The 26,661-nt window shown below is 35.8% G+C and overlaps 1 protein-coding gene and 2 long non-coding RNA genes across 3 annotated transcripts in view; 2 read left to right on the top strand and 1 right to left on the bottom strand.

Annotated features, from left to right (window-relative positions):
• The window catches only part of LOC125668901 (annexin A6), a 67,381-nt gene extending 41,716 nt beyond the window's left edge, over positions 1-25,665 (top strand). Inside the window, exons 27-38 of the mRNA XM_056161318.1 lie at positions 635-682; positions 6,635-6,700; positions 8,711-8,771; positions 9,560-9,654; positions 9,775-9,888; positions 12,506-12,596; positions 14,233-14,312; positions 15,908-15,964; positions 16,261-16,450; positions 17,096-17,154; positions 24,695-24,817; positions 25,400-25,665. Coding sequence (XP_056017293.1) covers positions 635-682; positions 6,635-6,700; positions 8,711-8,771; positions 9,560-9,654; positions 9,775-9,888; positions 12,506-12,596; positions 14,233-14,312; positions 15,908-15,964; positions 16,261-16,450; positions 17,096-17,154; positions 24,695-24,817; positions 25,400-25,450 — 1,035 coding nt within the window. The 3' untranslated portion in view covers positions 25,451-25,665. The remainder of the gene's footprint in view (positions 1-634; positions 683-6,634; positions 6,701-8,710; positions 8,772-9,559; positions 9,655-9,774; positions 9,889-12,505; positions 12,597-14,232; positions 14,313-15,907; positions 15,965-16,260; positions 16,451-17,095; positions 17,155-24,694; positions 24,818-25,399) is intronic.
• LOC130054032 (uncharacterized) lies at positions 17,282-19,334 on the top strand. Its single transcript, XR_008802289.1, has 3 exons — positions 17,282-17,526; positions 18,485-18,588; positions 19,006-19,334. It is a non-coding gene; the product is annotated as an uncharacterized LOC130054032 (long non-coding RNA).
• LOC130054031 (uncharacterized) lies at positions 19,209-21,350 on the bottom strand. The gene is made up of 2 exons (XR_008802288.1): positions 21,178-21,350; positions 19,209-20,184 (listed from the first exon to the last, which is right to left on the bottom strand). It is a non-coding gene; the product is annotated as an uncharacterized LOC130054031 (long non-coding RNA).
• Positions 25,666-26,661: the final 996 nt, after the last annotated feature.

Raw genomic sequence — 26,661 nt, 5'->3', positions numbered from 1 at the left:
TTTTTTACATTTTGATGTTATAATGAAGTATCATCAAACTTTGTTTTTGCCAGATATATTGTCAGAAGTTTATAAAAAATATATATTTCTCTGCATACTCTACATTATATCAATTTTGTATGCATTTCCATTGTACATTTCGTTATTAATCTTTGTGTAGTCTCCCATCGTGTATGTCGTCATTGATCTTTGTGTAGGTTTCCATCATTGGTCTTTGTGTAGGTTTCCATCATTGATCGTTGTGTAGGTTTCCATCATTGGTCTTTTGTGTAGGGTTCCATCATTGATCGTTGTGTAGGTTTCCACCATGTATGTCGTCATCAATATTTGTGTATATTTCCATAGTGTATGTTGTCATTAATCTTTGTGTAGGTTTCAATCGTGGATTTCGTTATTAATCTTTGTGTAGGTTCCCATCGTGTATGTCGTCATTGATCTTTGTGTAGGTTTCCATCATTGATCTTTGGGTAAGGTTCCATCGTGTGTGTCGTCATTAATATTTGTGTATATATCCATCGTGTATGTCGTCATTAATCTTTGTGTAGGTTTCCATCCTGTATGTCGTCATTCATATTTGTGGAGGTATTCATCATGTATATCGTCATTAATCCTTGTATATGTTTTGTTCCCTCAGGATGATACTTCTGGGGACTACAGAAAGGTGTTGATAGAGCTAGTCAAATAGACCAGAACCTCGGTCACGGAGAGTTCACTGGGGACTACAGAAAGGTGCTGATAGAGCTAGCCAAACTAGACCAGAACCACGGCGAGCTCACTGTTCTTGCCATTGTGTTCCTTATCTTCACTGATGTCTGATACTTTTTAGAGTTATTTTCAATTATATATATCGTGCTTAGTCTATTGTCTTTGAGACAACTTTCGTCGATTTCATTATTATACTATTAAATATTTTAATGTGTTGTTGATTTATTTCCATTTTTAAACAATCATTTTGTATCGTTCATTCTGTCACCATTGTTTATTGTTATGATAATGAAATTCATGACTTACTACTATCGTTCCAATAATAACGTGTTACTTCGCGTGATCGAGAATGTAATTTTTACTTCCTGGTTGGCAGTATGGTTTGACGAAAAGTAAGTTATGCCATTCCTTTAATGTGATTGGTCACTGAGAAGAAAATTAAAGCCTTGACATTGAAATCTGTGAAAATCCTCACCCAAAAATGTGCACGCTCGATCAAACTAAGTGACACGCTGTTATCGGGATGATACTACAACAAATTTTCCACTGAATGCACCACTATCACGACAATGCTTCATATTATACACGGTTACCTTACTTGAATTGGCTAGAATCTGAATTGATTTGTCTTCATTTCACTGAATGACTTTGAAAAGCTAAAAGTTATTGGTTCTTTTGTACAAGAGGAATACTGTTGATACGTTTTTCTGGATCACGAGTGAATCGTCGACGTCTGTATACAATCTTTTGGCTGCTGTGGCGCTCAAGGAGTGATTGGTTGCGTAGCCTTTGAGTCTTGAGATGTTACGGAACATGCCAACAGCGTCGTGCAAGATCTGGCCCCCAACAGGTGCACCTGCTGCCAGTGTCGTGTAAGATATGGCCCCAACAAGCACACCTGTTGCCAACATTGTCGTGTAGGATCTGGCCCCAACAGGGGCACCTGCTGCCAACAATGTCGTGTGAGACATGGCCTTCAACAGATGCACCTGGTGTCAACAGTGTCTTGTAAGATATGGCCCCAACAGGCGCACCTGCTGTCAACAGTGTCGTGTAAGATATGGCCCCTAACAGGCGCTACAGTGTCATGTAAAATATGGCCCCTAACAGGCGCAACAGTGTCGTGAAAGATAAAGCTAATCAGACGCAGCTGCTACTTACCTGGAGGAAGAAGTAGCATATTTCGGAGGTCTCGGATAGAGCGAGTCACGTTTACCGTTTACAAGCGTATGAAAAAAATTCGTTTGATTTGTTATTTTCCGAAATGGATCAAGGCCTTAACGGCCACCCGAGTAAAATGGAACAACTCTTCAATGGACAGCTCTATCAAAGAAGGTGTGAATTGATAATAAATTACTAGTTAGAAATAAAGATAAATCGTCTGTAGTTTTCCAGATTTTTAAAAAACAAAGCCATGTAATGTATTTTCTATATGACTGCCTGAAGCTTCGGTAACTACCAGTAGTCCAGGGGTAATAAAATCCCAAAATCTTCATAACCACACTTGTAGTATTTTGTCACTACCACTACAATAAAGAGGATTATTTTTTCAAGCCACATAAAATCAAATTGTTTGATTCTCAATATCTTTTTACACTAATTTTTCCAGTTCTTTTTTTCAATAATTTTCTTTGAAAAAACAACAACAACTTTTCACATAGCATCGTAATTGTTGTTGAATGGTTTTGAAGTACATATTCATGTAAGGCGGAACCTTTTTTGCGCTTTTCTAGACGAAAGCGATTTTTTAAAAGCGCAGGAATAGGACATGCCCCATCTGCTAGCGAGTCATGATTATCATCAGTGTATCACAAAGCTTCCAGACATCGCCATCACCTTCTAGTCTACGACACACAAATTCAGTAAAGTTCCAAACAAAGGACATGGCGCGGCGTCGCATACTTTTACATTCAATGACATCTTCGTTAAATCAGTGTTACCTAAGCCTACATATATGCAATCACTGGACCGAATGCACATTACACCGCACCAGTTATTCACAATTATTACATCTTTGCACACCCTTAGAATCAAAATCGTATCGATTACTATGACGCGCCAAAATGTCAGTCAGACACAGCCATTAAATCATTCAAAGTTTTTGGGATACCGAGGCCGAGTTTTTGAAAATAAATAATTGCTCAACCTTTAAAAAAAAAAGACATTTTGAGAAGAGTGGGCGGGATGGGAATCTGAATATTAATTCTATGTGGCTATACCTATTTAGTTCTGTCTTAAAACATGAACTCCTAACACAGGAGTATAGAATTTCACAATTTGTATAGAAGTAAAAAAAAAAAAAAAAAAGACGATATCTAAAGATTAAATGCATTTTTATTATACATGTACATGTATACGCATTTGGACCTAGGGGCAGAGTATTTCACTATTTTGGTAGATAGATACCTGCCTTTTATAACCCTGAACACATGCAATATTTTATCACAAGACACAGAAGTAATAAAGAAGATAGTGATCCCCTGCTATCTCCCCCCCCCCCCCCCCCCCCCACACACACACACATATCGCCAAAAAAGTTCAAACTCCCGTTATCCTCGCTATGTAAAACCCCGTTATAACGCCAACCCCTGCATATCGCCATCCGCCAACGTATTTACAGGTATGATTTGGTCAATTCCCGTTATAATCACCCCCGCTAATTATCGCCAATCAATGGCAATCTGAGTATGGCGGACACTCAGAAATCTAAGCGTGTTGGATATAAAACAAAAACTGGAAATCATTTAATACCCCTATCACTACGAGTCATAAACGACCACTGGACGCCGGGATTATTCAGGCATTCAAAGCACATTCATGTAGTAGATAAAAATTTGTTTGATTTCTTATGACAGCTGTACACATACCCCCTCCCCCGATATAATGCCACCCCCGTTATAATGCCGAAATTGCCGAGGTACAAATGTTGGCGTTATAACGGGGGATCACTGTACATATTTAGATATTTTAAAATGCATTTTTACTGTACACCCACTTGAGCCTGAACCCTGACCCAGGGGTAATGAATTTCGCAATTAGGAAGGATGGATCCGTGTTCTTGATTACTATACCTGTAGTTTTTCTTCAAGCTGTACTGTAGTAAAGAAAACAAAATCACACATTTTCACTATGCGAGACATACATATCCGCCCATCACCAGAACCATCGACCCAGGAGCAGAGGATTTCACAATTTTGAAATAAGCCTCCTCGATCATCATGACTATACACACGGACGCCCGTGACTGAAAATGAACGGCTTCAGAGATAGTATATTTTTTTCAAGGTCTTGAATCTTGCCATAGCACCAGAACTCCTGACCCCATTACACAATTTTGGCAGCGATGTCCTTGCTCATTATGTCTACACACAGAGCTTGTCTGCTAAATGTCCCGGATTTCTAAATTTGGATTTGTAAGGTTTTGATCCCTACCCCTAAAGTCCCAGGAATGGCCACAACATTCACAATTTTAGTTTCCCTTACCCCATAGATGCTCCAAACCAAATTTTATGAGAAATAGCCGTGCACTTACAGAGAAAAAATTTATTATGTTTAAACAACGAACAATTACTAATTGCAATAGGTCACCTGAGGGACTCCATGTCTCTAAGTGGATATGCACTATGATACAATACAGAACTGTACAGTCGATACCTGAAATATTCCGGGGATTGCCTTGTTCTGATACGGTCGAGTAAATTCGGGTTTCGAGTGTTTGCGATGAAAGAATCCCCATTGGTCGATACGCCGTCACGTGGTTACATTCCAAGTACTTGCTGCCATCTGTCATATCAAAGGACTTTGTGACTTTATGATGTATGAAAACAGCAAAGAATCATAACATAATCATGTTTTACATGATATAAAAAAAAAAGATTTTTGAGGAAAAATATTTGACCCATAACTTAATTAGCATCATCCTCTTGTCCACCTATTACAACTTACTACCAGCCTTTTCCTCAGAAAGTAATTCGAGAATTCTTTCTTTTAGTATATTCGTATAAAGATATTTCTGAATATCATGTGCAAGGGGAAAATAACTGAAAAAATCTCACTGACGATTTGACACTTTATTGTTGCATTCTTTCAAGGATAGGACAATATATCGCAGGCACTTGTTTCTGTAAATAATTTACGACCTCTGTATACTAATTACAGAGGTCGTAAGTTATTTACAGAAACAAGTGCCTGTGCAATATATTCATATTTCACAATATTTTTTAAAGGTTTATATCGTAAAAGTTTGTTGCTGTCGTTAACATTGAAAAAGTATCTATTTGTTAAATTAATGAACTATGACATTAACTGAATCTAATACGTGTGATCCTACCGGATGTGACAGGTGTAAAAACGGACAATGGAAACGGAGAAAGAGATCGATCTGTCTCGTTAAGTGGGTTAGTTTGTGTAACTACCATCAATCCTCAATACGGGTGATATACAACTCGATGACGAATTTTCGTTCCGGAAGGAAGAAATAACATTAGGACAAATGATTACATCCCCTCCTTCAAAGGACATCTTAGAGAATTCAAATTACGGAACTAGTTAAATCAATAAGCTGGTAGGATTTGCTCCAAAGCAGAATCTGTCATGTAAAATAGATTTTGATCAGTAACTTATAAATAATTGAGAAGTAGCAAATATTTTGTATATTTGATATCAGTATGTATCATGTGATCTAGCTGTAATCACTCTTACGAGCTCAGAACAGTTATTGAGCATGCGCTATCAATATTTGATAATGCTCGCTGCGCTATTCAACACTCTGGGTTATGGTTTTGGTAGATAATTTTTCCCCCGATTTTGTTGAAATGCAGTTTGTAACTAGACATGTTGTGATAATGGGTCCATTATCTATATCCATTTTGTTTTTAAATTCAAGAGACTTGGAAAGCTTCCGGTAATGCGACACTTATTTGTTCTCTCCTCGTTAGTACGGCAATGGAGATCCTATCATTAGTGATTTAATTCCGTGCATACGGCCTATCACTTCTCACACGTTTTGATTACTCTGAAAAATCTTTCTTTACTCTAACAATTAATGGTACATGACTGCTAAGTACTGTCATCCTGAAACTTATTTCATATCATCAGTTCTAAAACTTAATGTTTAATCTACAATAAAAGAACACAATAAATTTCATATCAGAGAACGTTTATACAGTGATCAGCAATCTTTCCTTTTTTTTCGACAACAAGAGCAATGTATCATTTGTAGTGTTTTATGATGAATTTATTCTTCGTAATTCTGTGACAGAATGCATTTATAGTGTTTTAAGATGAATCTATCCATAGTAAATCTTTGACGGGATGTCAGCCTTCTTAGTCCCAGTAGAAAATCCCTGAAATACTCAAATATTAAATATGAGAAGTGTGTAATAATGAATCAGAAAAAAATCAGAAACAGAGGATAACACATGTACTACTGATGTAGCTGTATTGAATTGCAATAAAGTCATTCAAACAACAAATAACTTGGTTGACAAATTTTTAAGAAGTAAGGTGGTACTATCCAAGGGCAGATCACTCTAAGCACAAACGAGTACCTGAAGCCCATTATATTTTTTGGATATGATGAAAATGATTATCGTGATAAATATAGTACTTCTTTCAATAAAACACATGTTTTGAGTATCAAGGCTCCTTAAGATAGATCTCTCTCTCTCTCTCTCTCTCTCTCTCTCTCTCTCTCTCTCCAGAGACATTGTGTACTAATGAAGAATAGATTTTTGATGTTCTCCACCATGGATACAGCGTTACGTATGACGGGTCAGTGTCCGAGCTCTGACCACTTCCTCTAGGAACCTGGCTAGGATCTGCGATAAGAAAATAGGATAACGGCCATGTAACAACACCATCCGCCTTCATTGACAGCAGACGACAGAGAACAAACAGCAGACGATAGAAAACAAACAACAGACGATAGAGAACAAACAGCAGACGACAGAGAATAAACGACAGAAGGCAGACAGTGGAGTGGCAAGATATGGCGGTAAGCAAGTGAAAACATTGAAGTAAAATCAAGGAGGTCTTTCTAACTTTTTGTAACCGATGAGAAAGAGCGTTTCCATGGCAGTTACTGTGTCAGACATAATTCTGTATAAAGAAACGTATTGCGTGAGCTTAGGTTTTATCAAAAGTAGAATCAACTTGAATTGAACATGTCTTATTGATAAAAGAGCCAAATGGATTGAACACAAGTTCTTGAAAACTTAGATAGCTCACTCCCCCTGATAAAAATATGTATAAATAGCCATACAATTAATAAATAGTACCTACACAAAAGATGTCTTAATCACTAGTAGATACATACATAGAGCATACACACATCAGGGTGCATGACATACACACATCAGGGTGCATGACATACACACATCAGGGTGCATGACATACACACATCAGGGTGCATGATTATGGAATTTTTGTGTTCGTTTGAACCTTCCACATCGTTGTATAAAAACAGCTTGGACTATACTAAATAGTTTGATATACAAAGAGACTCATCTCCCTAAAGGATCACATGCACATCTATTATGTGCAAAAATATTTAGTGATAAAAGGTTATGCAGTAAAGATTGTCTTGGTAAATCATAATTTTGTTTACGTAGAATCACTTATAGTATTGTGTAAGTTTAATTTCAAATTTTACAAGCATTAAATTTGAATTAAATAATATAGTTTTAACCTGGCTGATTAATGCGTTTTGGTAAATCCTAAACTGATATCGTTTTGGTACCTTTTACACCGATATCGATGTTTAGTTTTGTGTAAATGAAAGAATATGATGACACACAGGATGGAGGAAAGTGATGGTGGCTTAGATACCTTAGATATGTTGCTAAACACCTTAACTTTCAGATGAAAGGTGAAGATAACGTGATCAATATAATAACTCCTTTAAGGAATACAAAATAAAGAGTTGGGCAAACACGGACTCCAGGATATACCAGAGGTGGGGTTAGATGCCTAGGAGGAGTAAGTATCCCCCTGTCGACCGGTTACACCCGCCGTGAGCCCTATATCTTGATCGGGTAAACGGAGTAATCCGTAGTCAAAATCATTGTGCCAAGAACGGGTTAACAATCAGCATTTGACCCAAAGATAGGAAGCTTTAGCAAACTAGATCATTATAACAACCATAGAATTTGCGAAATGCTGACTTTAAACGAGACTGTTGAAATCCCTATAACATCAACTTGTTTGTCAGTAGCCTGCCTCGATTTAAAAACTGATCATACGCAAAACAAGCTCTTGTATATCGAATCAGTTGAGAGATATAAACACCATATGCAGGTGATAAAGGAATATTGCTATAAAAATATGGGAAGTTGACGATGGAGAAACTGAAATCATCCCGTTTGTCATACAGTTGAGATGCGCTGAAATGTTGCCAAGTGACAACAATGTCAACAACAACAACAACAATAATAATAGCAGCAGGAACGATAACAACTCAAATCATTGGTTCATTTCCATTTCCAGTTACTACTAGATCTACTATGGTAAAAAAAAAGATGGGGAAGGGGTCAAACAAATTATCGAACTTTGCATGTAATGATAGGAAAAATGCACGTTTAAAAAAACTTTTAAAAATGAAGGGAACAGCCCTCTCCCTGTTGCTACGTGCACAACATCATATACATGTACAATAGCCAAAATGGTGATATAGTGGTGGTTTAAAACAGCTTTAAAAGTGACGTCATGCATACTTTATGAAACAAACATTGGATTTTGCAGATGTGAGAAATATAGCCCAAAGATCATAAACTGAGAACAGACCTAAACGCATTGGCAAGGATTATACATTGCACTCGATTACCTCACCAAAATTTAGAAATAAAAATTTTAAAACATTAATAAGATTAAAAAAAAATAAACAACCAGCGGGGAACAATAAAGAAATAAAAATAGCTGTATCTTATAAATTAATTTGATGGGTATTTCTTTGTATTATGTTACGATTGTTGATCATGACACTGATTTTAAATTGTCTATGTTATAGAGTGGAGTCTTCAGCGCTGAGAATGATGCTAATGTCCTTAGAAAGGCTATGAAAGGACTCGGTAAGACAGCTAGATACCTGTATACAGTGAAGCCTCGTTCATCCGAACATGTTCTATAGGATACCTATAATAAGTGGAGCATCGTTTATCCGAACATGTTCTATATGATGCCTATATATAGTCTCTAGATCTGTCCATACCGTAGTATATACGTGTTCTATAGGATGCCTATATATAGATCTAGTCTCTGTCCATACCGTAGTAAATACGTGTTCTATAGAATACCTATATATAGATCTAGCCGCTGTCCATACCGTAGTAAATACGTGTTCTATAGAATACCTATATATAGATCTAGTCTCTGTCCATACCGTAGTAAATATGTGTTCTATAGAATACCTATATATAGATCTAGTCTCTGTCCACGCCTTAGTAAATACGTGTTCTATAGGATATCTATATATAGATCTAGTCTCTGTTCACACCGTAGTAAATACGTGTTCTATAGAATACCTATATATAGATCTAATCTTTTTCCATACTGTAGTAAATACGTGTTCTATAGAATACCTATATATAGATCTAGTCTCTGTCCACGCCGTTGTAAATACGTGTCCTATGGGATACCTATATATAGATCTAGTCTTTGTTCATACCGTAGTAAATACGTGTTCTTTAGAATACCTATATATACATTTAGTATCTAAAGTTCATATCGTAGAAAATACATTTTCCATACTCTCCCAATATAGCTGATTTTTTTTTTTTTTTAAAGCAATATTGAACATATTACATTAAATGTTACATGAGCGTTGTGAAACTCATATTTTTGTATGATTGACCAATAGGAACGGACGAAAAGGCTATTGTCAGCGTCCTAGGACATCGCACTAATGCACAAAGACAGGACATCATAAAGATATACAAATCCATGTTCGGCAGGGTAATCAAGATTTTCTCTTCTTTATAAAGGAAACACCACCGCGGTATTGTAGATATCATAAATCATCTATTCAACACTGGATTGATGATGGTTAATCTACTGATTATAAATTGAATTCAGAATCTAAAGAAGGATTTGAAGAGTGAATTGGGAGGAAGCTTTGAGAAGGTCATTTTGGCGCTCCTGATGACACCGGCGAAATATGACGCCAGGGAACTTAAAAGAGCCATGGAAGTAAGGACAAACGAAATAAGCGACAAAGCCTCAGAAATTTTACTCCTCAAATGAAAAACAATTATATATTTCTTGTTTTGTAAACAGGGTAGTAAATCCCTGATACATACATCCCAAACATTTTTCATTTTAAAAGTTTGTGTTTGAAATTACTATTTCTAAAGTTTGCAGAGTTTAATGTGTACGAAAAGACAATATTAGTAGAGTTTTACACTGTCAAGCAAATTATTAAGGAATGTGAATTATACACATGCTGTTTTCTTTTTTGTAAATTTCTTCCAAATCAACGTAGAAAACCTGGACATACACGACGTTCATAGTGTTGATGTTGTTACAGTAGATCTTTACAAAGGACCCGAAGTCTCGAATTTTTAAAAATGATTTTGATTGTCCATTGATATGCAAAAACTAGCCAGTCCTTTGATTTTTACAAAGGATGCATTGGGATATTGTTAGGATAAACAAATATTTCATCATACAAAAATCAGGTCAAGGGCTCGACTTATCATCTCGCGCGTTCGATATATTATCTCGTGCACTCTGCATACTCCTTCTCTCTCTCTCTCTCTGTGCGCGTTCGATAGATTATCTCGTTTGTTTGCCAGATTATCTCGTACACTTCACATCCTATCTCGCGAACGTGTCATGCTCTCTTGTGTGCTCGACATATTACCTTATTTACTCGACTCTTGCTAGCTCGACTTGATATCTTGCTTGCTTGATTTGATATCTTGCTCGTTCGACTTGATATCTTATTCACTCGATTTGATATCTTGCTCGCCCGACGTATCAGGTATCTTCGCTAGCCAAGGGCAGGGCCGTAAATTACATGGAGCCAAAAAAAATTAAAATTTAAAGTTCATTAGAATTTATGTTGTTTCCAATAACTAAGAACATGATACCTCCCTTAAAAAGCATTCCAAATCTTTCTTTTAGAATGAGTTAGTCAAGTAATATCTTAGAAGGCCCTAGAATCAAGGATTTTGCACGAAACGTGTTCAGTGTGCACAAAATGTGTTCAGCGTCTGGGGGCCTGGGCGGCCCCCAGATCCCCGCCTAATTTCCGGCCTCCTCCAAATTGAAGGTTAATTTACGGCCCTGCAAGGGTTTACGACCCGCTCCACTTCTCTGTTGTAGAGAAGCGGAGCGGATCGTAAACCCTTTGCTACCGAAGATGCGGATCAGGTAAAGTCTTACAATCAAGAGCAATTATATATATATATATATATATATATAGAGAGAGAGAGAGAGAGAGAGAGAGAGAGAGAGAGAGAGAGAGAGAGAGAGAAAATTTAGTCCTAACAACAGGTTAGGTCACGGTGCGCGGTCGTCTTTTTCCTGACATTGGTTTGGGGTGGTGTTATTAGTTTGTGATTTTTCCGGCTGTTCCACCCTTTGAATAACATTGCTATATGTCTGCTAAAGCTAATAAAATGTTTATGTATACATTAACTCATACTTGAATATTTTCATTTTTTGCGGTATCTTTACAAATTGTAATGATCACGATTTCCTCACGAACGCGCTGCAATTGTGAACAATGACAGTGTTTGAAACTCGTAAAATTAGCTAGACACGCATGATTGACTGCCTGTAAAAAATTGTCAGCACTGCCAAAGACCTACTAACTCTGAAAAAATAATTGTCAGTTTTAAAAATTACTTTCATTACTATCTATCTTTGAATGAAAACGTGTAAGTGACTAGGACTCAGTTTCCATATATTCGATCCTGATCATATATATGATTTTTAAAAGTTGATGAAGTCGTTACAGTTACTGGTACAATAAGTAGATATGATATATCTAAATTTTTATTTAGCAGAAATTCTAACACATCAGGTCGGGCGTCTAGTAATTTGTTCGCCCGTGGCAAAATCTATGCGTCTCGGGCGCTCGGTTATTTCAAACACCGGCAATTAATTTGATAAATAATGTGAACGGCTGGGAATTCCAACAAAAATGAAAGTAGAATGTAAATATAAGAAATAAATTTCATTTTTGAAAAAAAGTAACTCGCATATTTTCAAAATGAAATTTACTTCTTAAATAAATGTACATTTACTTGACATACAGGTAACTAAATACATGTATATCACAGTTTCTACAACGTACAAATAATGCACTGTAAAATAGTTCTGTAGTTGCTTTTTCAAACTTTCCTTATTCGACCGTGACATGCTGATACTGTTATAATATCGTAATGTTAACAGATCTATACAGACTTGTATAACTATGCTATTTCCGATCCCACTCAATCTCTATCCAGAGTTAACGTTCCTCTGGGTAGAGGCAGAATTCATAGTCAGTGATTAGAATTATTATAACACGGACGCGTGAAAAGGATTAAAATGATTCTACATTAGGGACTCTTCTCATATTTCTATGACAAATCCAGAAATGTTTTAACAGAGGAGGGGCACAGTAAAAGGCTGGGATATGGGTGCTGTTTTCAGGTCCCTGTAGGTCCAAAGTAAAGCCCTGGTGAGGGTCCAGGTCCAACCCCTCTAAAGCCACCGAGTTCTGACAAAATAAGACATATACATGTATTTTAATGTTTTGGGGCAAAATACCATACACACCCCACCATGTTTGTAAGATATTCTGGTATTTACATAGGGTACAGGAACAGATGAAGATACGCTGATAGAGATTATGTGCAGTCGCTCTAATCACGAACTTCGTGCACTAAGCAAGGCGTATGAAGAAAGTGAGTATCATTAAGTTCCCCAATCGAGTATAAGAAGAAAGTGAGTAGCATTAAGTTTCTCATTCGAGTATAAGAAGAAAGTGAGTATCATTAAGTTCCCCATTCGAGTATAAGAAGAAAGTGAGTAGCATTAAGTTTCTCATTCGAGTATAAGAAGAAAGTGAGTAACATTAAGTTTCTCATTCGAGTATAAGAAGAAAGTGAGTAGCATTAAGTTTCTCATTCGAGTATAAGAAGAAAGTGAGTAGCATTAAGTTCCCCATTCGAGTATAAGAAGAAAGTGAGTAGCATTAAGTTTCTCATTCGAGTATAAGAAGAAAGTGAGTAGCATTAAGTTTCTCATTCGAGTATAAGAAGAAAGTGAGTAGCATTAAGTTTCTCATTCGAGTATAAGAAGAAAGTGAGTAGCATTAAGTTTCTCATTCGAGTATAAGAAGAAAGTGAGTAGCATTAAGTTTCTCATTCGAGTATAAGAAGAAAGTGAGTAGCATTTTCATTTGACAATACATTTTGTATCAAGAAAGTGAGTATCATTAAGCTTCTTATTCAAGTATATGTAGAAAATGAGTAGCATTAAGTTCCTCATTTGACTGCATGAAGAAAATGAGTGCGATGAAGGAGGCATTCTACATCGTCATAATGGCTGACTTCCTTTTAAAACATGGATGAAAATATAAATATCAGCAATATTTGTCTATTCATTTCAAAAATCATTGCCCAACTGAATGGCTAATAAGGTTAGCGCGTCACTGCTGAACTATGGATCGCGGGTTCGAGCCCAGCAGGGGTTCAATTTGTTTTCAGATTGCTCTCTACTAAAACTGCAGTTTTTGAGTAAATGAAGTAATTTTGAACGTTTTCAATTTCAAAATATTGTTGTACATGTCCTCTGCTTTTCATCCATATCAAATTTCTCTGGTGTAGCATACTGCCTTAAATCCCGCAGAGACCCGGGTTACAATAGCTCCTCAGTACCCCTTGCTTGTCGTAAGAGGCGACTCATTGGGGCGGTTCTTCGGATGAGACCGCAGAAACAGACAAGTATGACTTTTGACCTCACATTCTGATTGACTAATGAAAATTGTTCGCGCGGCCTTTTCCCAAAAATTCGCTCTGGAGGCTATCTCCGCGGTGTTCCGCGCGAACATGAATTCGGCCGCGTTCGCTGTCAGTATAAACAACATCGTTCAAAATGAAGTTAAGCAATCCAATGCGAACGCCGCGTTCGCGGTCTTGTTCGCAGGTCGTGTTCGCGCTCAGTATAAAAGGGCCTTTATCTCTGTAGCAAATACTGAAGTCGCAATTGGTGTATATTAGGTGAGTAAAATTTTGGCGGAAAGCTATCTAACCGCTAAGATAAGCCAAATTTATCACTCCGCGGAAAAAAAACAACCGCTATACGGTATACCATATAAATAATATCAAGTCTTAAACAGGACATACCACATAGATAATGCCTGTAACGTGTTGAGATGGAACTAACTGTGTGAGCTTTGTGTCCTTTTAAGAGTCTTTGAATTAATTAGATTTAGAGACGTCACTAGTTTGAGGTGAAATTTAAAAAATGTAAACCTTAAGCCTGAATTAAAACTAACATGATGCTATGTCCCTTTATAACACATTTTTCTTTCTTCAGAATACAAGAAAACTTTAGAAAAAGACATTAAAGGTGACACATCTGGAGATTTTAGAAGACTACTCGTATCTTTGTCGACAGTAAGTATTGAAAATTTTGTGTTTACATTCATACGTCAATATTTCTCGACAGGGAATTACGAAAATTGTGTTCGTTGATCTCCTAAGTTATTTACATTACCTATTGCGATGAAAAGGGCAACAATAACGAGCAGTGATCAATCTTATAAATCCTATAGTGCAAACACGGTCCCCTGTACTCACCACAGGTGACATCAGATAACAAAGTGGAGTTAGCATCCCCTGTAAACCGGTCATATCCGCTGTGAGGCATCGACCTTAACGTTTTAATCCGTAATCAAAACCAGAATGTAAAGATCTGAGTGAAACACGTCATACAGTATTCAAACTAATGAATGGCTGTGATTGCATTATAACGATGATATATTTTGCAAAATGCTGACTTTAAACAAGACTGTTGTTGAAATCCTTGTTACATCAACTTATTTCTCAGTAGCCTGTCTCGATTTAAAAACTGATCATACGCAGAACATGCTCTCGAGTATCGAATTAGTTGAGAGACATAAACACCATATGTAGGTGTTAATGAAATATTGCTACGTAACTATAGGTAGTTTACAACGAAGAAGCTGAAGTCATCCCGTTTGTCACAAAGTTAAGTGGTTACAAATATGAAGCAGATATAGAAAACTTTGTGGTGTCTTTATATCGAGTTCACTGGGATATATATCGAATCGACATATGAAAGAAAATTAGTGTTGTTAATATATAAAACGTCATCGATATATCAACCGTATAACCGCTTCAGAATCTGTCTATCCTTCCACCCACCTTATGTTCAGGCCATAACAACACGCAGGGAGCTTTTGCGTGACATAGTTATTCACGTGATGATAAATATTTCAAAATGGAGCGTTTATTATCCGACTTGGAGAATAGATATATAGCTATACATATATGATATAAATAAAAAGGAAGTAAGCCCGATACCTTTGATCTGATCGTGTTAAATTGCTTAATTTCCATGAAGTGTATGACTTATATATCTTGATTTAAAAAAAACCCCATAAATACTTTTATTGTTATGATGATATCCACTTACTATGGCATGTGTAGCTTTAAATAAATTATCATGACTTTGATCGGGTCATCTAGTAAAAAAAGAAGTCAAAAGCTCAAGCCAATTTTGTGTAATGGATAAATTTAGAAGATCGTGCTTAGCACTAGTATGCCGCTTAGCACAATGTTGGCAAAGACAAAGACTGTGTACACTGATCTAAAACCTAGGTCAATAGACATCTATCTCAATGTCACCGACGAAAAGAAACGTCTTCCAAGGTCAATTGACATATATGTCAATGCCACTGACGAAAAGAAACGTCTTTTCTAGACTGCACTTAACGTGAAGTGATAAGCTTAGCGGTACCCGGGTGACTCTTACGGCCCTCGGGCTTCCTCTTGTTTAAGTTCTTTAAATTAACTTTTCCCGGATTTTACAATTTCGGAAACATTAATTTTCATACACTGACGTCACTAATTACGATTTACTACTTCTGTAAGACTACGGAAAAACAAACAAGGATACTAAATTCTGCCAATGTCTTAGTAATAAGCAGTCATGTCTTGGTAATTAGGTTTTTATTTGTTCTTAACAGTGTGGTCGCCAGGAAGATGCGCCTGTGGACATGCAAAAAGCGCAGATAGATGCAAAGGTGAAACAACTTATAAAAAGTCACGTGTACCTCAATAATTAAACCATAACCCGAGAATATAATACGTACAATTGTATGACTGTATTTTATCATATATCAATTTTTTTGTACAGATAAGATAATATACAACTATTACCTGTAAATATGAATACATGGAAATGGGGATTTAAGTGTTCTCTTTGTTTCAGCTGATGAGTAAATGTTTTTGTTTTATTCTTTGAACTTAAGCTTAAATTCTTTACACGAGATTGGGTTGTTTGGCTTTCGGCCATGTTAAACATTTTTGTCAACCACAGAGATTGTTCGACGCTGGAGAGAAAATGTGGGGTACAGACGAAGCCGTTTTTAACTCCATCTTAGTGTCACAGAGCTATCCTCAACTTCGGGCGGTGTTCGAGCAGTACAATGTAATAGCGGGTAAAGATATCGAGGACTCCATCAAGAGTGAGATGTCTGGAGACCTCAAAGCAGGAATGCTGGCTATAGGTGTGTGATGATAGTGACCAAGTTCTTGCTATGTTTAACATGGGCTTAATTTTTTCAGAGGGCTTTCTGCGTATTACTGTGTTCGTATTTTTAGAAACCAAAAGATAAATGTCTATATTCATATCCCCAATGGTTTTTTTTTTAATGTCTTTCATATCTCAACAAGTTGTAGGCCTAATGACAGCCGTTTCCTCATAAATGCGCCGCAGCTCTGAACAATGCGCGTATGAATCTTGATAAATATAGTATGTCTATTTTTACGGCAGGGAATTCTAACAGAAATAAAAGTAGAATGTGAATATAAGAAATAGATTACAGGGAGGGGGGGGGGGTATGGACTGCAATGCTTCACGTCGGCATACTTTTCATGGAGCGCCAAGCGTCACAGTTAACACCCGCATGTATTTTCAAAATAATAATTTATTTTTTAGATGTCTTGGTATCATAGACAAAATTACTTTCTATTTCACGTTGCGCAGTTTCATTAGACGTCACACAGATGTGCTTCTCAATCCTCTATGAATATACTCAATAACTACTAGGCCATAGTTGAAATGTGTGGGGGGTTTTATTGTTGAGGCCTGAAGGAATTTTGAACTTTTACAAAGAATGAATTGTATTTCGTTGATTTTCTTTGAATTTCAGTAAGAATTGTCAGAAACAGATCTGCATTTTTTGCCACCAAACTTTATCAGTCTATGAAGGTAAGAAAACATACGTAAGAATAATTTAGGTGTTCAATATAGATGCTAAAAAAAACAGTGAATTTAAACCTATTTATTCACATTCACTGAATTTTTTCTCTTATATTCCTTCTGAAATTGGCAATAGGGTCGGAAAGTCTCGTCATGTGACTCGCGAGAAATAACGTGAAATCGTACTTCCGGGCAGTTGTCAGGATGGCATTATCAATAATGTACTAGACTCGCTACGTTCAAAACCACATAGAGCTTACTACAAAAAGCGATAGAGCGGTGGATAACAACTGGGTTGAGAATATGTGTTCTAGATAGAGCTCTGAGTTATTACAAAGGTTGTCCAAGCGTCAATACGAGACATTTTCCAACAAAGTACAGGTATGTTTACATTATATAGTCGTCTGCATTATATGCACTGTACAGTCGTTTGCATCATATACACCCATACATCTATATCTCCGAGTTTCGTTCAAGATATCGAAAGTCCTCGATCAAATCTCAGCAATATATTTGCGTAGTTCTGATTAGACTGATTCTTGATTGGTGTTGTGGTAACCCCCCCCCCCCCCCCCTCTTAATAATCTGCATCGAGTGAAAACGCAAGAGCACTAGAAAAGAATAAAACTTTTTCCTGTTGTGTATAACATGGATATATAGCCCTATTTTATTCTATGATTTTGAACGTTTTACAGTTTCATTTAGAAATTTATTCAAATTATTTCATAAAAATATTTCTATAAAATAAAGACAGAACTTTTTACTGACACCAATCATATCAGTGACATATGGAAATCCCACGAGTCAGTTTTGTTTCCACTATGTAGATGCAGTAATTTATAATATTATAGTATATACATTTGGTATGTAAAACTGCATATATGAACAGATCCAGAAATTCGTGAGTGTATGTGTGGAGGGGGGGGGGGGGGGGGGGGGGGGGCTTTAAATCCGCGACTGGCATCTAAGATTTTTTTTTTATTTATCTGAATTTCAGCTGAATTATCACTAATCCAGATAGTCAACAAACATTTTAGTGTGCAATTCTATATATACTAGTATTGCAGACCCAGGGATTCAAATAAGGGGGGGGGGGGATTTCATGAGATGGAGATCTATCTCCCCTTAAACCTGCCACTGACATATTTCATGGATGGTAGATATAAATACATGTATATCTTATGAATTTTGATTTATCTGAATTTCAGCTGAATTGATAGAACGTGATATGTCTATTATGAAATATTGACTAGTCCAGGTAGTCAATTTGCATTTTAGTGTGCATAATCTACATGTTTTGTGTGACAATGACTACAATGTTAATGTGTTAATCTTTCAGATATAAAAGGGCAAACAACACAGCTGGATAAAGCATCTTAAGTCTGGACTTCGTAAAGCTATGACAATGAGAGAAATGTATCCACCCAGGCAATCAGAATATAGGTAACTCACAAGAGCTCTTTATGCTCGTCAAGCTATCAATATTAAATGATATTCATTCTGTAATGAATACTTGTATACATGTAAATTCAGGTGATCCCAAAATATAAAGGTTCACCAAAAATGAATGCATCTCCAGACAATATAGAAATTTTAAAAATGTCCTTTCTCTGCAACAGCAAAGGATGCCTGTACAAACATATAGGGATTTTTACTAGATAAATGCAGATGTCAATTATAAAGTTTTTCTTTACAAATTCGATCAGACAGCAGTATAAGTAAATAAATTTTATTATGCTATAAAAAAAATGTTGAATGTCCAAATAAGAATTATCTAGTATTGGTATTTTTATGAAAGAATATATAGACATAGTGGATGCCAGTCTTTTTTAATATATCTTGTTTTGGTAAAATTTTCAGAGTGCAGCTCAAAGAGAGCCATAGTTATTGGCATCAAGTTTTCCATCAGCTTTACCTCACAGGCACCACTTGTGATTTCATAGTTTGAACACCAATGAACATGGAAGTGATTCTCATCCTTTGAGATGAATTATGGGAATTATACTTGGCATACATGATTGAGTCTTTGTGCCCTCTCCGCAATAACCAACTAGACAGACTTGTGAAAATTCAAATGTCTTCCATTAGTTTTATTTTGTTTTTGCTACAATTGATCAGTGTAAAGATGTGCATGAATCACCATTGTAACAATTTCTTTGAGTAGCAACCTTAAATAAATGTTCACTTTATCATTTACTTGTATGCATTTAATACAACTTGACAATGCAGAATAATGTGAGTAAGAAGTTGTACATTTATAGTATCTCAGTCCAAAGATAAGATTTGATAAATTGTGGAATTCATATCAGCTATTTCCTTCAGTAGAGGATTTGCAAATGTACAAGAGTCACACAGAGTTGAAAATCTTAGTGGACATATATATATATATATATATATGTGTGTCTGTATTGTGAAGGTATATGATTTAGAATATGGATGTTTTTAATTATTCAATTGTACACTCCACATGAATTTGACTCTTCCTGGTCTTGTAACAGCTGTGCTTCATCCTTACTGAAATGAGATTTTGATGAAAGAAAAGGTGATATGTTTAATGTCACTCCTGATTAAAGTTTATCAAATATATCAAATCCTTTATTAGCAAGAATCATATATCATATGGCTTCAACATCTCCAATACACCTCAGTGATCAACAATGTCACCATCAGAGGTGGATTCTGGATAGAATTCAGAACAATTATGCTACACAAGTGATAGCCTTTGCTGTGTGACAAATTTTGCACAATGTAGTTGCTGTCAGATAATGACTAGTTATTTGATTTTAAAGTTAAATTCAGTGTTATGTTTGTTGTATCCATTGCGATTTTTTCAGAGGTAAATTCGGCATTGAGCCCTCTGGCCTGCTAAATGTAGATCCCTTAGATTTAGGTGCAACTTCATAAGAGTCATGAGAAATTGATCACTGGTATGAACCCAAGTACTGCCCATCCTAGAAGTTGTTAAAATGGGCCCCATTCTCTTCATAACAGCCGCCAACACATTGATACTTCTGAAGGAAATGATGTATATAACAGCATCTGTAACAAGCATAGACATCAAGTGAATATCATTAAAAGTATTGCAGGGGTGGATCAAGAAGATTTGCAGGGGGGGGGGGGGGGGCAAGTGTAATTTATACTATCCCCCTAAAAGATGTATGTGTGTAAATTAAAATTATCAAAATTGCAACCCAAATCCCCCATATTTGTTACATATGAACTACCAAATGGGGGATGGCACCACCACCAACCCCACCCCCTCTTGTCCCAACACTGCATCATTAAACAGTAAATAAACATCTTGTATCAAACTTTTCATTTTCAAGAAGAATTCAAATGCCACAATCTAAATTGAATTAATTTAAGATCTGAATGTATGGGTGAATGTTTACTATTTCTTTGTTGTCACAAGAGGCATAGTGTTTTACAAACACATATACAGAAATGAAGTACATGTGTATCAAAAACTTTTTCTGGGTCCTGCATTATGTTTCTTAATGTAAATATTGTAAAAACATGTTATTTCAGTGATCCCAATCGCCTGAAATTTTTTTGTTTCCAAATTGGTAGCATTTTTCGTGAGGGTCACAATAAAAACATAGCAATATCATTATTAATTAAAACATAATGAAAATGAGAAACTGATTGCCTTATAAATGTGTCCTCCCCCCCCCCTATCAGCATCCCATAAAAATGTGTTATTACAAGTTTATATGATCAACTATTAATCAGGGAGATTGACAAAACATGGTACAAATAGATACCTGCATATATCCCCCCCCCCCCCCCCCCGAACCCTTTTGCATTCAGTTTGTCTCCTTTATCAAAAGTAACATACTGCATAATTGTGTCGTGTAATGTTAGTTCTAACTCATAAAAAACTAAACCCTTTAACTTGACAGCTGTTTATTATCGAAAATATTCAGTAAAATATGTTTTAGATCAATCACCCGGTCGTGGGTAGAGCTCACTGCTTCTGAGTTCTCAATCGGTGATTTAACTATAAAAATATAAGTATTATGACTTGTTTACCTGCAACTATAAATCCACTTCTTCTTCTTTTTGCATAAGTAGGGAATCTATATAGGCTGTAGGTTCATTTTAACACTTGTCATCTGAGCATAACCAACGCAAAACAAAGTGACATTTTTCGACTGCTGCCCGGAAGTAGTAAATCGAAAGTGAAAGTAAACGAGACTTTCCGACCCTATGCTAGCTACCTTTATCACCCGATAACACAGCAACGAAAGACAATTTTAACGGGTTTTTACAAGAGACCTTAAAATGACCGGGGATAAATACTATACAGTGGTTCGCTTATAATACTGCCATGACAAATCATGACGTACAAAATGTAAATCGAGAGTGCAGACAAACTTCGGAGCTATGATGCTTGCTAGAAGCACTGTTTGTAAAGAAACACTCGATTCCAAATATAGCATGTTTGGCTCGCTAAACCATGGTCTCAGTTTGATCTAATATGCACATACATGTATGTAGTTGCGAAATGCTGATTGCTAAATCTTCATTCTATTGTTCATTGCTTGTTTCTAAAATTCTTTAATGCTAAAATGTTGGTTGGTAATTGACAAATGCTTGTTGATAATTGCCGATTTCCAATTGTTAATTGCAAAATGGCAGCTGCTAATTGTGTATTGAAAATGCTGATTTTCAAATGCCATTTTCTTCTCGCTAACTAATAAATGCAGGTTGTAAATTGCTCCTCGCTAACTGATAAATGCTGGTTGTAAATTGCTAACTGCTTATTTTCAGTTGCTTGGTGCTAATATGAATATCGTTCTCCCCTAACACTAATAAGTTTTGAAAAGATATGTCTTCAAGAGATTTTGTATCGCAAAGAAAAGTTTGTTTGTTCAATTCAAAAATCAATGAATATTGTCTACTCTCCTGATTTTCTCTTGTTTGATCCATTTGTTATTATATATGTGCAAATACGTTTGACGTATCTCATGTACATTTCCATGGTTTGAGTGAAATGAAATGGCTTCCATAACTGACATTATGACTGACGGAATCGTAAGAATCATCCAAGCATCTGTAGATACCCTCACCCGAAATATTTCTTTCTTTAATGATAAAAAAAAATATAACTTTAAAAAAATAATAAAAATAATGATATGAAAAATTATAAAAATGATACTGATAATGATAAAATAGAAATGATATGCTTATGATATGGAAAAAAGAATATAATATTATTTTAAAAAAATGATAATATGATAATTAGATGCTGTCATAAGACAGCAATACCCACACGCAAGTGTTTGCCTTTAAATATACGAGTACTCTCTATCGTACTTGTATAACTAGCAAAGAAGCCACAATAGCTACCACATAACCTGTCCTGTTATATATTCTTGCTGTATGTCAAGATGCATTAAGTATTCTGTTGGGCAAGTGCCCTGGGGTCATCCCAAGCCCTATAAACCATATTTAGAATGTATTCAAAAATAACTGAGGTGGCCTCTAATATGTATTTAGTCCTGAGGCACATATCAAGATGCATTGAGTATTCTGATGAGCAAGTGCCCTGGGGTCATCCCAACCCCCATCAGATTTTGATTGTTCAAAAATCTTAATTCAAAATGTTTGAGATTCCAACCCTTAAAGTAAATATATTCTTGTCGCACAAGACACAATGTACTGAGCACCATGGTTTTGTTCGGCGTTTTTCCACCCTAATTTCTCTCAGGGGGAAAATGATAATTCCGAAAACTTATTGCACACCTAAAGGATATCGCTAATCATCTCCAAAAAGATGATTTGGCTACTGCATGAAATGTAAGAGGGGTTCTGTGAACCAGTTTTTTCTGTATTAAAAAAAAAACTAACCTCGTTTTTCAGCCCTCAATTGACTCCCAGGTTGAAAATGAAAATTCTGAAACCTTATTGCTAATGCATATGATCTAAGAGTTCTGGGAACCAGTTTTTTTGTAGAAAAACGCTGTTTTCGACCCCCGTTAGGCCCCAAGGATGAAAATATTAAAATTCCGAAACCTTATTGCATATCTACATGATATTACCAATCATTTCCAAAGGATGGTTTTGGCTATTGTGTAAAGTGTATGGGGAGTTCTGGAAACCAGAAAAAACCCACTATTTTTTTTTTTTACCCCCAGGGTAAAATTGAAAAGTCCAAAACCTTTGTGCACATCTAGAGGACATCATCTATTATATTCAAAAAGTTAAAAAAGCTTAATTGGCTACAGCTTAAAATAAAATACAAGTTTGGGGAAGAAGATAGAGTAATAAACGAAGGTACAGACGAGGGTAATAATATACCCAAACTTTCTTTAGAAAATGCGGGTATGATAACATGAAAATATAATAATTCAAAAAATAATACAGTAATAAATATTTCTAAAATATGATGATAATATTTAGAAAATAATATCATAAAAATAACGTCATGATATAAACATATTATAACAATAATATATAGAAATAATTAGGGATGGCAATCGGTCTACATTTCATAACCGGTTAGTCGTGAAGCATTTCGACCAATTAACCGGTTAATCGACCAAAAACATGGGGGGGGGGGGGTTATTGAAAATTATTCTAGTTATATTCGTACGAACTAAATTGCAAAGAAAAATATGTTTGATTATGATAATTAGAACTCTTTTTCCTTAATCAATGTTGAAAAACATGAACATAACGTTTAATTCCCGAGATATTGTAGTCAGATTTAAACAAAATCGTCTTGATATCCCTTTTGCACTCGTACTTTTTAAAAAAGAATGAATTCACCTTTTATTTTCTCAATCACTGATAATGACAGGCGGCTTCGCAGTTTATTTACAAGAACACCAGCAGTAGAAAAAAAAAATCCTCTGTGACGGTACAGCTATTCCAAGGATCACAAGATATTTCCGCGCTAAAATTGAAAGTTGCTGGATTTTGCGGTACGCGGTATCATCATGCCACCACAGAAGGGGGTCCGACACATCAGTTACCTTTTCCGACTTCGTTTCCTGGGTCGTTTAATGTGACCGAAGTGAGAAAGTCTAAAGATTGTATAAGAAAATAATTGACTAACCGGTTATGAGATTTGTAACCGATTACGACCGATTAATCGGTTAACTGGATAACTGCATCTTTGCTAGAAATAATACATGTATGTACGTGTGTGTGTGTGTGTGTGTGAAGAAACCGTAATACGTATATCCTCTCACCGGATTTCTGCATATTCAGAAACTGTAAACGAATTAGTAAATTTGGCAGTGAGCATTTAGCCGGTCGCAATGCTATCTATCGAATAACATTTTGTCTCTTAGCAATTATGAACATTCCACTTCCACTATTAGCAATCATGCAGCATTTAGCAATTTTAGCATTTCTCATCAAGCAAATAACAGGTTATTTTGCTCATTTAGCAGTCAGCATTCAGAAAGTGACTGGTAGGTTCGGGATATCCATGGATTCCGATGTCTCTTTATAGAGTTCACGAAAAGTTTTAGAATTTTAAGGTAGATGGTTCTAGGGACTTAACTTAGATATTGTTTACATTACATGTTCTTCATAGGGTGCTGGAACCGATGACGAAGATCTAATTAGGTTAATCGTGTCAAGGTCAGAGGCTGATATGAGTGGAATCAAGAGAGAGTTCGAAAAACTCTACAGCAAGACCCTGGAGGAGTTCATAAAGGTAAGCTAACAGTATCTGTAACATAACTAATGATAAAGAATCTACACGCGAAAGATTCACTTCAACAATTCAGCGTATAAATTAGATGTATTTTGAAATCAGTAATTTCCTAGCCACCGAAAACACGCATTTCAATGATTTCAGGGGGAACATGATAGATGTATTCAGGTTGTTGTTTTATTCAATCGTTGATTAGTGGCCCCTAATATTAAAAAAGAAAGAAAGTAAAACTAAAAACAAAAAAGTACTGTTCCTTTTTATCTTGTTTCTGACCACTAATATATTAATTAAATACACATTGAAATGATCACGTGAATTCTGAACACCAATCTATACAGTTGTCACATCAAAATGATCACATGGATTCTGAATTCCAATCTATACGGTTGGTACATCAAATTGATCACATCGATTTTGATTACCGATCTATACAGTTTTTATACAAATTGATCACGTGGATTCAGAACACCAATCTATACAGTTGTTAAATTGATCACGTGGATCTTGATTACCAATCTATGTTAGTCGCATCAAATCGATCAGGACAGAATGCTAATTTTTTTTTGCGTTCTATTTTTGTAGGGCGACACGTCTGGGGATTATAAGAATATTCTATTGGCGCTGATCTCATGAGTGGAAGTGTGAACGTCCCTCTAAAACATGTGAAATATGATGAATCAATGGACTAATTTCATCCGAATACAATAAAAAAAAAAAATTCTTGTCTATATACATACTTCAATACCTCATATACAGACAGATAGACAGTAGATATTAGATAGATAATTTTTCGGAATGATCGGCAAAAGTATAGGTAAAAGACGTTTATTAAAACTTTACTAAACGCCTTCGTGTTTCTTTTTTATCTTTATATATATATATATATATATATATATATATATGTGTGTGTGTGTGTGTGTGTGTGTGTGTGTGTGTGTGTGTGTATATATGTATGTATGTGTGTGTGTGTGTGTGTGTGTGTGTGTGTGTGTGTGTGTGTATTTTGACAATCTTAATTCCCCCGTTCTACGTTAGTTTTCATGAATTCTTTGTTAGATGCGACTCCTCCTTATAACAGTCGTCTCCCACCTCCAGGAAGTAATCACCTAAATCTCTATCGCAGTAATTATAATCCTGTTCGTGTTTATCCGATACTACTTACTGTTTAATCTCTTAAACTGATCAACACTTAACTCCCGTAATTATACGATGCAAGAAATCTATTTTGTTGATAAACGTCATATCTCTGACTGCGTACTTGTGAACTTTCCTATTGAGCACATTTCATTGATACTTGGCAGTGCATTTTTATTGATTTTGTGCAATATCACTATATGATCACAATGTTAGAAAATCAATATACGTACCCAAGGGTGCATGATCCGAGTTGCATGGGGTCTTCCTAACCTGCTATCCAACAATATAACCAAGTTTCATTTGATTCAGTTTTAAACTTTTCGAGTTACTGTCCAGAAACCATAATTGTCTGAAGTTTTCAATCTATTTTCGGTCACTGTGACCTTGACTTTTTTCCTCCAAAATCGATAGGGGCCTTGCTTTGCTGGTATCCAACAATATATCTAAGTTTCATTTGATTCAAATTAAAAAATTTCGAGTTATCCTCCTGAAACCAATTTTTTTTGGGGAATTTCAAATCTATTTTCGGTCACTGTGACCTTCACCTTTGACCTATTTTATAAAAAATCAATAGGGGTCTTCCTTACATGGTACATAACAATATCTTTAAGTATCATTTGATTCGGATTTAAACAATCTGAGTTATCATCCGGAAACCAAATTTTTCATTCTATTTTCGGTCACTGTGACCTTGACCTTTGATCATT

The sequence above is a fragment of the Ostrea edulis genome, chromosome 4 (assembly GCF_947568905.1).
Source record: "Ostrea edulis chromosome 4, xbOstEdul1.1, whole genome shotgun sequence".
In the NCBI taxonomy this organism is placed as follows: Eukaryota; Metazoa; Mollusca; class Bivalvia; order Ostreida; family Ostreidae; genus Ostrea; species Ostrea edulis.
The sequence above is the reverse complement of the archived record's forward strand: the minus strand, read 5'-3'. Positions and strand labels throughout refer to the sequence as shown.